Source organism: Nerophis lumbriciformis, linkage group LG02 (genome assembly GCF_033978685.3).
Source record: "Nerophis lumbriciformis linkage group LG02, RoL_Nlum_v2.1, whole genome shotgun sequence".
In the NCBI taxonomy this organism is placed as follows: Eukaryota; Metazoa; Chordata; class Actinopteri; order Syngnathiformes; family Syngnathidae; genus Nerophis; species Nerophis lumbriciformis.
Window position 1 is genome coordinate 37,846,115 of NC_084549.2, and position 18,886 is coordinate 37,865,000.

At 38.5% G+C, this 18,886-nt stretch overlaps 1 protein-coding gene across 1 annotated transcript in view; it reads left to right on the plus strand.

The window, feature by feature from the left end:
- Window positions 1–8,156: 8,156 nt before the first annotated feature.
- The window catches only part of opn3 (opsin 3), a 38,771-nt gene continuing 28,041 nt past the window's right edge, over window positions 8,157–18,886 (plus strand). The window contains exon 1 of the mRNA XM_061963823.1: window positions 8,157–8,602. Coding sequence (XP_061819807.1) covers window positions 8,200–8,602 — 403 coding nt within the window. The 5' untranslated portion in view covers window positions 8,157–8,199. The remainder of the gene's footprint in view (window positions 8,603–18,886) is intronic.

Below are 18,886 nucleotides of genomic sequence, written 5' to 3' on the forward strand. Positions count from 1 at the left end.
ATATATTAATGCAGTATGAAGAAGAATGTTTTAATGTAGACACATAGAATCATCATACTGCTGTGATTATATGCATCAAGTGTTCATTCAAGGCTAAGGCAAAATATCGAGATATATATCGTGTATCGCGATATGGCCTTAAAATATTGCGATATTAAAAAAAGGCAATATCGCCCAGCCCGACGTTAACTATAATTTCCTTTATTGGCGCAAAAATTTTTGACGCACAATTAACAAGCACGCGTCCTTTTTGACCCTCGGTCCAAAACGTAGCGTGGGAAAATGTAATGGTGCTCAATTACTGTTGAGCCACAAGCGGTAAAATAGCGAGCAGCAATGGAAAAAAACAGTACATTATGGAAAGCCCAAGTCCAAAGCCGAAATCCTAGGTCCAAAGTCATGGCAAGTAATTGTCCCGACGAGGAGGAGTTTTACTTATGTGTTTAGATTATAGTTGACTGCATTGATAACATTTAGCTAGTAACTGTACCTGCTTTAGTAAGTAAGGGTAAAAGCTCAGCAGAAAGGACGGACACGGACAGGAAGCAGACAGTAAGCACAGAGCCTTTATCATCTTTATTCTTGTCACGTCGTCAAAACATTTCAAAACACTTTTTCTCAAATCAATCACACACTCCTGGCTTCAAAATATTAAGCGCAACACGTCCCTCCGGTCTAACTACAGAAACACAGTGAAAAATTAAATACATTACAATCATGCTTTGATTGTCAAAGATGCTTTGTCATGTAATCTGTGATATTTTTACCTGAATAAACGTTAGTACATCAGTTGAGGAACATGGAGTGGGACATTTTTTTAGAGATTGAAATAAAGTGTATATCCTTTTTTTTTTTTTTTTTATCTGGTTGATAGTCCTCAATTACAGCATGTTTAGCAGGCTAAATATTACACTTTATTAATAAATAGAGAAGGCTAAGACATTGTCATGCAGCAATACAAATATAATTAACTTTTACAACATGTAATGTTCAGATTACATTACCAAACATCTTTGACAATCAAAGCATGATCGTAACAATCCACATGTTGTGTTATTAATGCATGAAACTGGCACCTAAACATGTAGGTCCCCCTCTCAATGTAAGTGCTCCTACAGCAGGAATACAAGTTGTGTCTTCCTACAAAATACAATATCGGGCAAGACACCAAGTAATTTTCTTATTGTCATAAAATGTGTGTTTATGTCCATTTTGTGTAGCGCAAAAAAACATAATGTTTAAAAAAAAATGTTTATAAGAAAATTAAATGTACTTATTAATGATAAAAAAAATGTTAACAATCTGTGCTTAATCACGGTTGATTTTGAGTTAACCATGAATAAAATGTGATTAATCGCATTTAAATATTTTAAAGGTTTTGATTATGTAAAAACACTTTTTATTTTGCACACACACAAAAACAATTATTGAACAATTTATTGTCCATGACTTTTTAGTACAAAACATGCATCAAATTAAATTTAAAAAAAAATTGTCTAAAATACATTAAAAAAAGTTGTCTAAAAAGTGTCCAAAAATCGTTTGAGGCTCAATACACAATTCTGCTTAGGACCCCAAATTTAGCCATTTAGCCAGCACTTTTATGTAAAAAAAAAAAAAAAAAAGGGGGAAAAATATTATTTTGCTGATACTTTGGCTTTTTCTATTTATATATTGTTAAAGGTACTGTTTACAACTTCCTCACAGTAACAATTTTCCAAAGCAAAAAATATAACACGCACACCACCGGCTAGCTTATGTTACCATCAGTGGTTTAACACAACACATTTGTTTGACAATTGTCTGTATTTTTCACAGTTACAAAGTTTATGTAATTAAAAATGTTTACCGGTCCGGATAAAATGATTGGTGTTTACGGCTGTCACTCACACGACCTTGTCCACACGTACGTGCAGGGAGCGCGTGCACACATACAAAAGCAGTCCAAGAGAAGCAACGAACAATTTGCGGTCATGTTGTTGTTATGATAGAATATACATTCAATGACAGCTAAAACTAGCTATCCAAATTGCTATAATAATTTGTCCTTTTTTTCCCCGGACATGTCCTCTTTTGCGAGGCTGTCCGGGCAGGGTTTCTTAAATGCCCCAAATGTCTGGCATTTTGAGTTAGGGTTGCGTGTATTTTCAATGTACGTTCAGGGTAAAGAACGGGTTAAAAACAAAACAAGCAGCATTCGTGAGGGAGTGGAGAGACAGACAAGACACAAGAGAGAGAGATGCCGAAACGTAAATGCAACTTCACGGATGATTTGCGTAAAAAGTATCCGTGTTTTGGTCCTGGCCGTGACACATGGGAAGCAGAATGCACTGTGTGCAAAGCAGGAACGTATGTATCTGTGGCAAATAAAGATCTACAAGCCCATATCGACACTACAAAACACAAAACAGCTGTGCAGGGCGAGAGCTCGTCTGCTAAATTGACAGAGTACTTTGTGCGACCTGGAAAAGGAGAAGACATTGTAAACGCAGCAGAGGGTGTTTCAGCATTCCACACAGTCAAACACCATAACAGTTACAGGTTGATGGATTGCACCTGTGCGTTGCTTAAAAAACCATTCCCAGACTCAGACACGGCAAAAAAGTTTTCAAGTGCACGCACCAAAACAGAGGCGATTGTCAACAGTGTTATAGCCCCACAGCATCGACATTGCACTAGAGGCACTCAAAGAAATAAAGTACTGTGGCATCGCTACAGATGGGAGTAACCATGGTGCAGTGAAAATATTTCCAATCATAATGCAGTATTTTGACTGGAAGAAAGGTGGTGTACAATCAACATTGCTTGAGGTCAAACACACCTAATGAGACAGCTCTCATTATTCAAATTACTTGATTGAAACACTGAGAAAAAATAATTTGTCAGAAAAATGTATTGCATTTACTGGTGACAACTGCAACACAAACTTGGCAGGAATCAGACGTGGTGAAGGGGGGGGGGGGGGGGAATGTGTATGCAAATTTGAAGAAGTTGCTGCAGAACAAGACGCTGATCGGCACACATAATGAAAAATTGTGTCCATCAGGGTGCACACACACTTGATATTGAAATTGAGAATATCATGTTCAAAATCTACCAGTACTTCCACATTTACACTGTGCGCACTGAGAGTTTGAAGGAGTACTGTGACTTTCTATCCATCCATTTTCTACCGCATGTCCCTTTCGTGGTCGCGGGGGGTGCTGGAGCCTATCTCAGCTGCATTCGGGCGGTAGGCGGAGTACACCCTGGACAAGTTGCCACTTCATCACAGGGCCAACACAGATAGACAGACAACATTCACACTCACATTCACACACTAGGGCCAATTTTAGTGTTTCCAATCAACCTATCCCCAGGTGCATGTCTTTGTTGATGTTAAATACAGAAAGCTCCTTTCCCACAGCAAGACATGATGGCTGTCATTATTACCTGGAATCGAGAGGCTGCTGCAGATGTTTCCAGCATTAAAGGGATATTTTCTGTCACAGGAAAAAACAACTGTAATGATCAAGAGGTTTTTTGAAAATGAATTCAGTGAAATTGACCTCTGGCACATGCATTCACTCATGTGTATGTTGCACTCACCCCTTAAAGAAATGGAATTATATTGTTGAAGTGCGTAACATCTTGCAGGGAGTCCACACTACACTTGAGGAACGGCAGAGAAACAACTTCATGTTAAGGTACTCCTGGCACAGAAGTGCACAGATGGGCATGGAAAAGAATGTGAGCAGTTCTGTGCTGATGTACAGGGTCTCTACAGTACATGCCTGCAGTGTCTCCAAAAGTGGGTTCATGTGGATGGATCTGAGTCAGACACCAAGTTGGAATGATGTGGAAGCCTGCATCAAGTACCTGGGAGAAAAGGGGGTGCCAATTGATGATGCCAAGTGTTTTGATCAGGTCAAGAAATTCAATGAGAGTAGCAACAGTGATGGAGAGTTCAATGGCCCGCAAGTGCACCAGAAGTGGTGCAAACATTTTGAGAAGGCCAAAAGCATTGCGTGTTACTCAGAGCTACTGAAGATTGCACAGTTTGTCTTTGCCCTTCCTTCTCACAATGCAAATGTCGAGTGGAAAAGAGCAGGTTGTCTGTAAAGTCATTGAAAGGGCTTCTATTGGTAGAATACAACTTCAAAGAAACATCCTGCAAGGACTTCCATGCTTATTTGATGAGCAACCCGAAACTGCTGGGGAAAATAAGCTCTTCAGCTAAATATGCATGGGCAAACAAGGAAGGCCAGGGAGACGAGGAGGAAAATCAGGGAGATGAGGAAGGCCAAGACAACTAAATAAAAATAAATGCAATACGCTACTTCTCCTTTTTTTTGTTTTAAATGTTGACTGGGCATTATTTATATATATTTTTTTACATAAGCCAAAAAGAATTGGCTAAGAAATGCTACCTCTGTTTTTGTTGTTTTAACTGATGTGTGAAATACTCTTCACCTATGGTGTATTCTCTAAGACCATCCGTTACCTGGATCATGACATGGTTTATGTTGGTAATGTTACTGTTTTAGTCTGTTTCCTGGGTGCACCCTCTTTCCCTGTTTACTGTTGGTTTCCATGGGCACTGATTCTCCTCACCTGTCTTAGTTTTGCAATTAGTGTTCCCACCAGGTGTTTTGGTTAATCACTCCCCTTTATAGTTTCATGTCACCCAGCAGTAGTTGCTGGGTCAATGTTTGCGATAGGCAACATTTACGTTCCCCTGGTTTTCTCCTCGCTCTTGAGACTATTCTGCCCTCTAGCATTCCCCGTTTTTCACACTTGGTGTCATTTTGGTTTTTGTTTAGCTCCACGCTTGCTAGCGTCCACAGTGCTGTATTTTTGTGCTGCGTTTAATGTATTAAAATATACCTTAATCTTACCTGTACGCCGCTCCTGCTTGTTTTCTGCCTTGGAAGGAACACGACAATTGAACCTCTGTTTTTGTTTCAAATGTTTTGAGGCATTATTTATATTTTTTACATTAGAATGGTCCACCAGACTGAGAAGAAACATTTTAAAGTATGGACTGCTACCTGTTATTTGTTTAAATTTAATTAACCTGTTTTGGGGCATTATTTATGTTTACATTATATACAAGAGGTTATTTTGAATATTGCTACCTCTGCACTTTTTCTAAAACTGTGACTGTTACAGAATATAAGTGTGACTTATTTTGTTATACTGTCAACAGAGGAGAAAAAATGCTTTATTTAAACAAATATATTTTTTTATAAAGCAAGTTCGAGTATCATTGGAAAATGTTCTACCTAGTCCCGACCTTGGCGTGCTGCCTGCCTTGGCACGCATATATATGTCCTCTTTTTGGGATTTCAGAATATGGTCAGCCTAGCTAACAACACCTAAGGCTAATGCGCGTGCAATTGTTATGTACATACCTGATCACGTCATTACGTACGAGAAGCCGTAAGAGGGTGGGATATACTGCGTAAAATACTTTGGAGAGTTGGTGTCCTCGAGGCATCTGTGTAAATGTTACAAACAGCCCCTTTTAAGTTGTTCACAAGCAAGTCTTTGCCTAAAATATTTGATTTGTGTTTTATTGAAATGAATAATCATGATGAACAATTGAATAGCAAAATAGGCCAGTATTGGCAATACTGGCCTATTTACTTGTACACAGTGCACACTCTCTCTCTTTACTCGCCCACTCACTCACTGACTTCACTCAGCCAGCACATAAGCTACTCTCATAACACATGAAGATACAGTATGTAGACGCTCACACAGCTGCTTGGCTTGATGCCAAATATTAACGGAGCAAAAACCGCCCAATTAGAGTCTAGTGAAATGACTACACTTTGTAACAAACTCCTACAATTTGTGTTTTATCTTTAACACTGTGTGTTTCACCTGCTCTACTTTTGTCCGTAGTTTTGCTTTTAGTACTTACTAATAATTGTTTTTCTCTTAAAGCACAAACCAGGAGTGGCAACCATAAATCATGAATAATTTAATATAATGTCAATAAAGCTGTTTATTCTATTCAAACCTAATACTTGATTATGGCAGACTATATGTAATATGGAAATTGATTTTTGGGTGCAACAAGAAAAGCCCAATGTGTTTAATGCCCTTTAATCTATATTTTAACCTTGTAAAATTGTTATTTGAGTGCAATAAGAAACTAATGTTTGTTCTATTGTAAGATTTTCTGGTATCGGGACAACCCTAATCCCTTGTTATGCAGTATATTTGATTAGAAAAAAAATGTCTAATCAGTCTGCACTAAACCTAATGTTTATGTGTTAAATCTTTGTGATTGACACATGCTTTCATATCCTTTGAAAAGCTTGTAAACTTTAAGTAGGCTCGATATAATTTTTTAATTGCTTAGCTTTACATGACGTCACTTCCAGCTCATTAAATATGCGTGGTGGTCAAGCAAGCGTCTTTTCTCAATGGTTTCTTTGCGGCATTTAGCCTATCTCGAAGAAAAACGCCCTATGCTTGCGTTGTTTTCGACTGTACAAACCGTACAAATAACGAAAATGATAAACGTGAGACGGTGTGGCGCGGTTGGGAGAGTGGCCATGCCAGCAATCTGAGGGTTCCTGGTTCGATCCCCAGCTTCTACCAACCTAGTCACGTCCGTTGTGTCCTTGAGCAAGACACTTCGCCTTGCTCCTGATGGTTCGTGGTTAGGGCCCGCTATCAGTGTGTGAATGTAAAAATAGTGTCAAAGGTCTTTGAGTACCTTGAAGGTAGAAAAGCGCTATACAAGTATAACCCATTTATCATTCTTCAGAGTTCCTTGAGATGTAATCAAGAAGGGCGAAAGACAACAAGAAAAGTGTCACGTACTCCAGTCCAAGGGAGCAAAGTCGAAGGATGTGCAAGTTTGCAGTGATCAATTCATTAAAGGTTTGTTTGATATACTTTTAACATTTCGTATTTCCAATTTAGGTATTATCTTGGTATTATTTATATTTTATCTTGTTTTAAAATTCTTAAAACGCATTGTTGCCACAAGTGTCTCGTAAAGCACCAAGTCAGCGAGTCGAAGGCCCCGTTTACACTAAGCCGGATAAGGTTATCCAGGGTAATTCACACATCACCTTAACCGTGTCCACACACAACAATGCCACCTTCAATCCACGGTGAGTACAATGTGCATTGGAATCCTTATTATAATGTAAAGTATACATTTAAAATATATTTTAAATTGACCTATTCGCATCCTGATTTTAGGACCCACCGAGTGCTTGGCCATTTGTTTTGTAACTCACAAGTCGAGTCCAAGCAGCCATGTTTACTTAAATTTTCTGGCCCTTCAAACGCAAATTTCATGAACTGAAAAAATAAATAAAAAACGCCATACCTGTGAAATCTTTTTTTCTGTTTCTTTGATTTAGCAAGCTTTCCAATGATATTGCCCTTATTTAAAAATCCATCCATCCATGTTCTACCGCTTGTCCCTTTTGGGGTCGCGGGGGGTGCTGGAGCCTATCTCAGCTGCACATGGGCGGAAGGCGGCATACACCCTGGACAAGTCAGTCGCCACCTCATCGCAGGGCCAACACAGATAGACAGCAACCCCCGCGACCCCGAACGGGACAAGCGGTAGAAAATGGATGGATGGATGGATATATATATATATATATATATATATATATACACAGGGGCGCCGCTAGGGATTTTGGGCCCCATGAAAATAATCTTTACAGGGCCCCCAACACAGCGTCATTATTTTTTCAGTATTACAATTTCATCATCATTAGGGGCCTCTCTGGGCCCCCCTCCATCATGGGCCCCTAGAATCTGTCTCCTTTGTGTGTGTATGAATATATAGTCTGGCCCTTTATTTTATTTAACATTTGTTGATTGGTCAACCTCCTTAATATTTCTAATATTGTAAAGTTTTCAAGTGCCTTAATGTGTCTTTATATGTTGTGTGTGTGTGTCAAATTGTTCAATAAAAGAAAAATATATAAATTAAAAAGCTATATGATTACCTTTAGCTGTAGTACGGGACCGGTGATTGAGTTTTAGTTTTCAAAATAAAAGTATAGGATATATTAAATAATATTTTCAGTAATTACAATCCATCATTCATAGAGTATTTGTGCGTAAACAGAAACAAGTTGTAGTGAATTTAGGTGTGTGACGTCTGTCACGTGACAATGGTACATTAACCCACTTCCTGGGAGGCGTGTTGTCTCGTGTGTCCGTTTGACGGTGCTGATGTGCAAGGCGCGCGGGGCTCGAACGCGAACCAGCACACGACCACCATGCCCGACACCAGGCTTCTTATATATTTATATATTTATCCCCGCGATGAATTCTGACAACGACACTAGAAGCGCCGAAAATGACATATTTTCGACTGGCACCTACAAACTTCTCGCCTTCGCCATCGGAACCATCGGAGTGTTTGGCGTGTGCAACAACGTCGTTGTCATCTTACTTTACTGCAGATTCAATAGGCTCAGGACGCCGACCAATTTGCTGCTGGTCAATATAAGTTTGAGCGACTTGCTGGTTTCGGTCATCGGAATAAACTTTACATTTGTTTCGTGCGTCAAAGGCGAGTGGATCTGGAGCCACACAACGTGCGTTTGGGATGGCTTCACTAACAGCTTATTCGGTAAGATAAACACCTTCATCTAGTCATTATTTTTTTATATTTTTCTTTCCACATGTTGTATTTGTTTCCAATTTGATTGCTTCAATGAAATGGTCTTGGTCTATGAGTTAAATTATTATAATGAATGATCACATTTCTCTGCACACATCATTGAATTTGTCAATGGGCACTCAGGTGGAGGCACACTGCATAACTGTAGACCTTCAAGGTTTTGTTGTAGTTTATTTGTTTATATTTGCACAAAACACTTTCTTCATGCATGCTTTTCACACATTCATGAAGCCTCCAGGGTGGCAGTGAAATTTAAATTAATACTCAGGGGTCTTTCATATGTCAGATATCCACCCCTGCAGGAATGTGGCCATGCACTCATTAGGTCAAAATGTTATTTATCAGCAGGGCCGTAGCACAAAATTCTGGGACCCGTTACACAAGAATCCTAAACGGCCCACCCTAAGCCGGATAACCCCTTAAACAAATAATTATTTAGCCTAAACCCCGTTTCAGCCACACTAAACTATCGTTTAAAGGGGAACATTATCACAATTTCAGAAGGGTTAAAACCATTAAAAATCAGTTCCCAGTGGCTTATTTTATTTTTCGAAGTTTTTTTCAAAATTTTACCCATCACGCAATATCCCTAAAAAAAGCTTCAAAGTGCCTGATTTTAACCATCGTTATATACACCCGTCCATTTTCCTGTGACATCACATAGTGATGCCAATACAAACAAACATGGCGGATAGAACAGCAAGATATAGCGACATTAGCTCGGATTCAGACTCGGATTTCAGCGGTTTAAGCGATTCAACACATTACGCATGTATTGAAACGGATGGTTGTAGTGTGGAGGCAGGTAGCGAAAACGAAATTGAAGAAGAAACTGAAGCTATTGAGCCATATCGGTTTGAACCGTATGCAAGCGAAACCGACGAAAATGACACGACAGCCAGGGACACGGGAGAAAGCGAGGACAAATTTGGCGATCGCCTTCTAACCAACGATTGGTATGTGTTTGTTTGGCATTAAAGGAAACTAACAACTATGAACTAGGTTTACAGCATATGAAATACATTTGGCAACAACATGCACTTTGAGAGTGCAGACAGCCCATTTCAGGCGCGCTAAGAACATATATTTTTTCACGATTTCAGCACTCAGGTTAACCATACCTAAATATACACAAAATACTGCATTACACAAGACTACTCGAATGATTGAAAAAAATAAATGTTTTTAAGCTAAATTTTTGGTAAACACAGTTTATGTATAATAATTTACGTAAAACCGCGAGTAATTAATAAAGTTTTCATCAATTAATATATTCTGTAGACATACCCTCATCCGCTCTCTTTTCCTGAAAACTGATCTGTCCAGTTTTGGAGTTGATGTCAGCATCTGCTTTGAGTGTCGAAGGATATCCACACATTCTTGCCATCTCTGTCGTAGCATAGCTTTCGTTGGTAAAGTGTGCGGAACAAAGGACTGACCATTTCGTCGGCTTTCCCCACACCCTCGTATTTTGAACAAATTTCGTCCAATTTCTTGCCACTTTCGCATCTTTGGGCCACTGGTGCAACTTGAATCCGTCCCTGTTCGTGTTGTTACACCCTCCGACAACACACCGACGAAAGTGAGAAAATGGCGGATTGCTTCCCGATGTGACATCACAACGTGACGTCATCGCTCCGAGAGCGAATAATAGAAAGGCGTTTAATTCGCCAAAATTCACCCATTTAGAGTTCGGAAATCGGTTAAAAAAAATATATGGTCTTTTTTCTGCAACATCAAGGTATATATTGACGCTTACATAGGTCTGGTGATAATGTTCCCCTTTAAGGTTCCCCTCCTCAGATAAATTTTTACATGGGTAAGTGTGCCGTGTATTTCTTGAATCTCCGGCTCTTAGTTTTGTATAGACTCATTGATCGTTTACAAAGTGAGTTCGGAGAGGAAGTGAAGTCAGAAAGACCGCACCCCACACAGGAAGTGACGTCAGAAAGAACGTGCCACAGCCAGCTTCATAACAACCGGAGCTAACCACTGGGAAGATGGAGGCGAGTCATCCAGACATGCCCGTGTTTCTCCTTCTTCTACATGTACAGACGCTTGTGGAAATCACACATGAATACCTTAAGAGAAGAAAATGCGCGATTGCAGCTATTTCGGATACAACACTTCTCAGACGGCAAAATAACTTTCAAATGTCCAAGTCAGCTGTGATTCTACTTACCAAAAAACGTTGTCCATTTGTCGAAGGAGAGACAACGAGAATGCGGGCTCCCGTGGATGTGATAAAAAAAAGTAGTCAGTGCTTTGTATTACCTGGCCGACGAGGGAAGACTACGGAAACCATCAAATGCATTTGGACTGGCAAAGCAGACTGTATCAGTTATTGTCCGCCATGTACAGTATGTCGCGGACTCAACGTCTAGGTCCAGAGTCTATAAAGTCACCAAAAACGAATGGACAATGAAGGTGAAGGCAAAAGAGTGAAAATGTTTTTTTACCACATTGTTTACGTGTCTAATTAAGATTTGATTATTTTATGATGGCTCGGGTGTGTTTCACTACAATAGGGCCCCACAGCACACTGGATTCCAGTTATATGAAATACCACAACACTGGATATTGTTCAGATAAGTTAAATTTAATTTAAGAACTTGCACACAAAACACTGGATGTGACTATGACGTGCCCATTTTCTGCACGCCGGCGGATGGGGGGGGGGGGGGTTCGGGGTCTTAAACGACCATTATATGTGTGTGGACAAGGATAAGGTTAGGTGGGATTTACCCTGGATAACCTTATGTGTAAACGGGGCCTAAAACCAATGCCGGTGCCCCATACACACACACTTGGTATGTTTACATGCAATAAAAAGCTAATGATTGTATGCATTTGGTTGAAACCAGCTTTTTAAAACACATTTTTCAGTTCAGTTTAGTTTGTTTATTTCGAACATGCATACGATACAATGTCATTCATTACACATTTCCAGTTGTTTCACTACAGCACATCCAAAAAGGAGTAGGAAGAAGCAGATCTTATTTAATCCTACACCTTTTCATACCATAGCAATTGTATCAAATTTCCTTATTTTCTGTAACAGAACAGTGAACAAATAAATAATAAATAAATGATATACCATAGTAAGCAAACAAATATTACATACATAAGTAATCTTTGTCTCAATAAAAAAAAAAAAAACAAGAGTTCAAGATGTTCATCATAATTATTGTTCTGTGTACTTTGTGAACACTTGTAGTTTGAACAGTCTCTTAAACTGAATCATATTGGTGCTTTGTTTGATTTCTTTGGTTAATCCATTCCATAATTTAATTCCAAATACGGATATGCTGAAGGTTTTAAGTGTTGTACAAGCAGACAAATATTTTAAATTAGATTTTCCTCTAAGGTTATATTTCTCCTCTTTTGTTGAGAAGAATTGTTGTAAATTCTTGGGTAGCAGGTTATAGTTTGCTTTGTACTAGGGATGTCCCGATCCGGTATTTGGATCGGACCGGCCGCCGATATTTGCCAAAAAATGCGTATCGGCACGGCATGGGAAAATGCCGATACAGATCCAGTTTTTAAAGAAATTCCGGTCCGTGTTTTCCAACGCACTGATTTAAATAATACATTCCACTTTTCTGCCGCTCCCAAATTTCCGTTCCGCATTTTCCAGCACACCTTCAACACATCCACAGGTCTGTGTCCTAACCGTTAAGACGGCCATGTGAATTAAAAGTTACCTGTAAAAATGTCAGCTGTCTCTGTGCGATATAGAAAATGACTATATCGTGATATTGGAGTATACGTTCTCACGCAGTTGCTTTTAGCTGCGGGCATTACACTGCAGGCTCTTCTCACTCTTTCTTGTCTGTCCTTCTCACAGACAGCGAGCGCACCTTCTTACATACGTCACATACTGTCACGTCATACGTCACATACATATACGTCCTCTCCCAGCAGAGAGGTAGCAGCATGGCTAACGTTAGCTGTGATGCTAGCGCAGCCGTGCGAGTGGCAATCGAATGAAGGAAGGAAGAATGAATTCCCCCCAAAAACAGCAGGGGGTCCATCGTCTGGCGGTGGTTTGGCTTTAAGTGGGAATATGTCGAACAGACAACCGTAACTTGTCAAGTGTGGGGCGAAAGCGTTGCTATAAAAAGTAGCATTACTGCTAATATGTACCAGCACGTCAACATCTCAATTCGGTGCTACACCATCAAAATGCCGAGGCAAACATTTCCAGATCAACACCGTATGAAAAATTTTTTAATTTTTTTTAGTTGTGATTTCCCTCTCTGCATGAAAGTTTAAAAGTAGCATATATTAATGCAGTATGAAGAAGAATGTTTCAATGTAGACACATAGAATCATCATACTGCTGTGATTATATGCATCAAATGTTCATTCAAGGCTAAGGCAAAATATCCACATATATATCGTGTATCGTGATATGGCCTCAAAATATCGCGATATTAAAATAGGCCATATCGCCCAGCCCTAGTTCAATGATGCCATTTCTGTTTGTCATGTATAATTTTGTCTATTTTGTGTTTATCCTTAAATAAACAGGTCAGTTTCTTGTTACCAACCATTGTGTATTATTCAAACTCACCTAATTCAGCTGGCTAGTTGTTATCAAGAGTACTAAAACCCTTTTCAACATGAATCTGACAACTAAGTAGGCTAAAAAACTTTAAACTTTAATACATGCTCGGATAGGCCAGTATCGGCCAGTATCGGATCGGAAGTGCAAAAACAACATCGGTATCGGATCGGAAGTGCAAAAACCTGGATCGGGACATCCCTACTTTGTACATAATTTTAGCTGTTTGCAAATGCACCAAATCGTTGAATTTCAATAATTGGGATTTAATAAATAAAGGGTTTGTATGTTCTCTATATCCAACATTATGTATTATTCTAATTGATCTTTTTTGTAACACCGTAAGTGAATGAAGCGCACATTTGTAGTTGTTTCCCCATATTTCTACACAATAACCCAGATATGGTAACAATAGTAAGCAGTAAAGCATATTTTTGGTGTGATTTTTGGTCCAGAACATGTTTTGCTTTATTTATTATTGACGTGTTTCTTGCTACTTTATGTTGTATATTTTTTACATGAGATTTCCAATTAATTTTATTATCTGATTATTATTACACCCGAAAATGTGTTTTCTATTACCCTTTCAATATCTACTCCGTCTATTTATATTTGTGTTTGACTTACTCTTCTACTGTTACCAAATAGCATTATTTTAGTTTTACTGAGGTTCAAAGATAGTCTGTTTTTGTCAAACCATCTTTTTAATTTGTGCATTTCTTCTGTTATTATTTGTATTATCTTTTGTGTGTTCTATTTTATAACCTTAACTAGGATTTTGACTTTTTAAACATGGAATTAACATACAGTATTTAGAATATATCTGGATCAGTGATTCTCGAACTTTTTTCACTAAGTACTTCTTCAAAAAAAACTTGGCTCTCCAAGTACCACCATAATGAACAACATTAAAATACAGTAGCGTAGTAGGCCTAAGAAATCATTAAAAAGAAGGTAGATGTTTTATTTTACAAGTATGTTTAATATGTTTGGCCACTGTACCATTATACACAGTTTGAACAGTAACAAATTTAGTGATTATTTGGTGTACCACTAGATAGAGCCCTTTTAAATTACAGCTTTGGCCCACCACTCCTTTTATATGGCCCGGAAAGCCTGGAAATAATACCTCCATTTTGATTCAAAATTCACAGCAAGTTATCAGTTAAATTGTACACTCTGAAAATGACAATAGATTTTACGGCAAAAAAAAAAAAAAGGTACAAAAATCTACAACAAAGAAATGCATACAGTAGGCAATTGTGTAATGACATCATGAGGCCAGTCGTTATACATTTATATTAATTTATTATTCACTGTTACAAGTGACCCTCTGAGGGAAGCCATCACTGCGATCTGGCGCTCTGTGAAAACAAGTTTGACACCCCTGCTGTAAATAATTTGGTTTTGTTTTGAAATAAGGATTTTTTTTAACCACAAAAGTCAATAAATAAATACGAAGCGGTCAGAATATGAATTAAAAAAATATGTCATTACCTGTCATTATTCTCTTTAAATATGATTATAAATATGTCACATTTCACTTTACTTCAGAGATTAGCGGACACACATAGTCATCAGTGGATAATCCAAATCATAATAATGTATCCACTGGGAGTTAATGCGGCCCTATCATGTAAAATCAACGTTTACCTATTAGTACCTATTTTTGTGTATTCCGGATCTGCATAAGTCCCAACAATTTGAAATCCATCCATGGAGGCATGATATTGATATATGTATTAAACAAACTTACCTTCATCCATACTTCCTACATCGAGCCGTTTGAAATTTGCCCCATGTGTGACGTTGTTCCCAAGTGTTACTTCAGTGGAAATCTCCATATATGGTATAGATTTACCCGAAGAGCTTTGCGCGAGTCCGCCATTGTAGTCCCACATAGTCAGTAAGCTACTTCTTTGTCTCTATCTTCTTGTTGTGGGGCAGACTGGCTCGTACATGCACATGCATCCTGTTGCCATTTCTAACACAAAGTAGCATATAGTTCCAATTTATATCTGTCAGTTGACTCGATATGGAAGCGCTAAAAACTTCAACATGGCTGACGGGGAGAAGACGCAGTCAAAGTGGAGGCACATAAGTAAGACTGCCCACTATACTGCGCATCCTGAAGTGACAGCTTGAAAATGAAGATGAAGACTATCTGTAAAACATAATCTATGCAACATTTTGACCAAATAACCACCATTACATGTTATATAGACCACAAAAAACTGTTTTAAATGTTGTAAAAAACCTAATATGACCCCTTTAAGCCTCCCCTTGTCTTTAAAAACTAGTGACACCTCTGTTTTGTAACTTTAATCGAGAGTCTTTGAACACACCACAGTTATGAAATGCAAACTTGTACATAACTATCTCCTATGCTGCCACAGGTAGATTTGTTCCAAAATGTTGGTGCTGTGTAGAGTTGGGGGAAATAATTGATTTTTAGATGCATCGCAATTCGGACATGTGCGATTGTAAAATCGATTATTAAACGCTAATAATTTATTATTTATTTATTGTAAATAAAATAATGCAGACCGTTCTAAAATTTGGCTAACCGCAGCAAGCCACCTCATCGAGAGATCCACCCAGCTCCTTTATTTTAGGTCACTTATGTGACTTTTGCACACATTTCCATTTATTTAATAAATGCGATGATAATTAATTCAACTGTTTCTTTTTACAAATGTACTGCATTAAAAGTGACAAGTGATAAAGGCTGACCCCGGATTTCCACTGAACGTGGAGCGGTCGCGAACAGGCACACGCGATTCAAGTCAATGTGTCAATTTCCACCGCCCGCGGAACGTCACGACATGCTGTTTCCGTTCCGCATTCCAGCGCTAAATATTGGCAGAGGTTCTATGTTTTCCGGACGCCTCAACAAATCTGTTCAATACAGCTAAAATCTGCTGGTGTTGGACAGAAAGTCATGCACAAACAAAATAGAGTATTCGGTTCACTTTCAAAATAAAATACTCCGTCTTCAAGGCGGACCGTATTTTACACTTTGAAAGTTCCTAATAGTTGGTGATGGACTTGAAGTCAACTTGTCAAAGGTTTTCAGACTTAATTTCATCTTGTTGACACAAATGGATGAGGACATGCTGATTTTGGAGGCCCAAAACTAAAGAATAATGTACAGGCATATCTCGGGCAGCTAAATGGGGACATGGGGGGCCTGTGTCAAATGTCAGCTGATTTGAGACCAGAAAATCAGAAGACTGATTGTGTGACACGCTCGCCAGGTGTGATGTTACTGTTGTATTGTTGCTTCATGCAAAAAATAAAGCGGCAGGACCGAGTTTATTTGCTTTTGCTTTTCTGGAAGGACAGAATAAAGGTTTTGTGGCTTGCTTTATTACTATCTCGTTTGTCACGTGATTATGCGCGGATTCGCGAGATCTCGTAAAAGTCTGCGCTATTCCGCTGCATGACGGAGCCGCAACAGATGGGGGGTGGGGCTTTCCAGACGGCGGTGCCCTCCCGCGGAGAAACAGGTCCGCGGCCGTTCCGCATTCAGTGGAAATTCGGGGACATTTACTGAAACAACAATAAATTTAAAACTGCATTAATATACATAAATTGAGGATGCTGACACGGCCCGGGCGCATGCCAATGCGCACTCATCTGTGCGCTCTGTTGATTGCGCCTCCAAGAGCGCACCTGCACGCGTCACTCCAGCGGCAGCAAGCAGCTGCAAGCAATCAGCACTCTGCGCACCTGTGGTTGATGATCTCCCTGGGCTTCTTATGCCAGTGCAGACCTGCGTTCCGGGCCAGAACGTAATCTTCTGTTCGCGTACATATCCTCCGTCGCCTTGGAATTGAGCTGTGCGCCTCACTTCCCTGGATCCCCCTCTGGACTCTGACTGCCTCCCTCGATCTTCGACCCCTCGCTTTGGACATGGACCTCAGGACGCCTCTCTCCAGCCTCATGGACCTCCCGCTTGGATCACGGATCTATGAGCCTGCCCTGCCCCTTTTGGACTAGCCTCTCGCTCAACACTCATGGTAACACTCAGCAAGTAATTCCCACATATAGTCACACACCATACACTCTTGGATTTTTGTCACACTCCATTCCCTTGTTGATTAATATTATTATTGTTTGTTATTTTATATATATATATATATATATATATATATATATATATATATATATATATATATATATATATATATATATATATATATATATATATATATGTATATATATATATATATATATATATATATATATATATATATGTATATATATATATGTGTATATATATATGTGTGTGTATATATATATATATATATATATATATATATATATATATATATATATATATATATATATATGTATATATATGTATGTATATATATATATATATGTGTATATGTGTATATATATATATATATATATATATATATATATATATATATATATATATATATGTATATATATATATATGTGTGTATATATATGTATATATATATATATGTATATATATATGTATATATATGTATGTATATATATATATGTATATATATGTATGTATATATATATGTGTATATATATGTATGTATATATATATGTGTATATATATGTATATATATATATGTGTATATATATGTATATATATGTATATATGTATGTATATATATATGTATATATGTATGTATATATATATGTATATATATGTATATATATATCTATATATGTCTTAATAAGGTTATCCAAAAAATAGTGCTCGATACCGTAGTAGAGCACAATATATGTATGTGTGGGGAAAAAAATCACAAGACTATTTCATCTCTACAGGCCTGTTTCATGAGGGGGGTACCCTCAATCGTCAGGAGATTTTAATGGGAGCATTCGCATACCATGGTTTATATAGGGCACAGAGTGGGTGGGTACAGGCTGGCCTAGGGGCGTGGTGATTGGCTCATGTGTTACCTAGGAGGTGTTTCCGTCTATGGCGGCATGTTACAATTTCGCTGCGCTTGTTGAGGGATGACAGGTCTGGACGGTAAATAATAAACAGTTTCTCTTTCAAGCATAGGTTGCATCTTTTATTACCACTATTGTAAGGTGTGCTGGATGCAAGAATTTGCCATGTTATTGAATATTCAACATTATTGTCTTTGAGGTCCCAAATGTGTTTGCTGAGTTCTGTGGTATTTCGCAGGTTTTAGTTCCTGAAAGAAGCCTTGTGGTTGTTCCATCTGGTTTTGAATTCACCCTCGGTTAATCCTACATATGTGTCGGATGTGTTAATGTCCTTGCGTATTACCTTAGATTGGTAGACAACTGATGTTTGTAAGCACCCCCCGTTGAGAGGGCAATCAGGTTTCTTTCGACAGTTACATGCTTTGTTGGTTTTGGAGTCGTTCTGACTGGGGGTCGACGGCTCATTTGCAATTGTTTTGTTGTGGTTTGAGATGATTTGTCGTATATTGTTCATGCAGCTGTAGCTCAATTTGATGTTGTTCTTGTTGAATACTTTTCTTAGGTTGTTGTCTTTGGGAAAGTGTTTGTCAATCAGATTGAGGAATTTGTGTCCAATGTTCGTTGAGACGTTTTTGCTGTATGGGGGGTTGTACCAGATGATGCCGCTTCGTTTTCTGTTCTTTTTTGGCTGGTTTCCTGGCGTGGGTTCATAGGTGAGG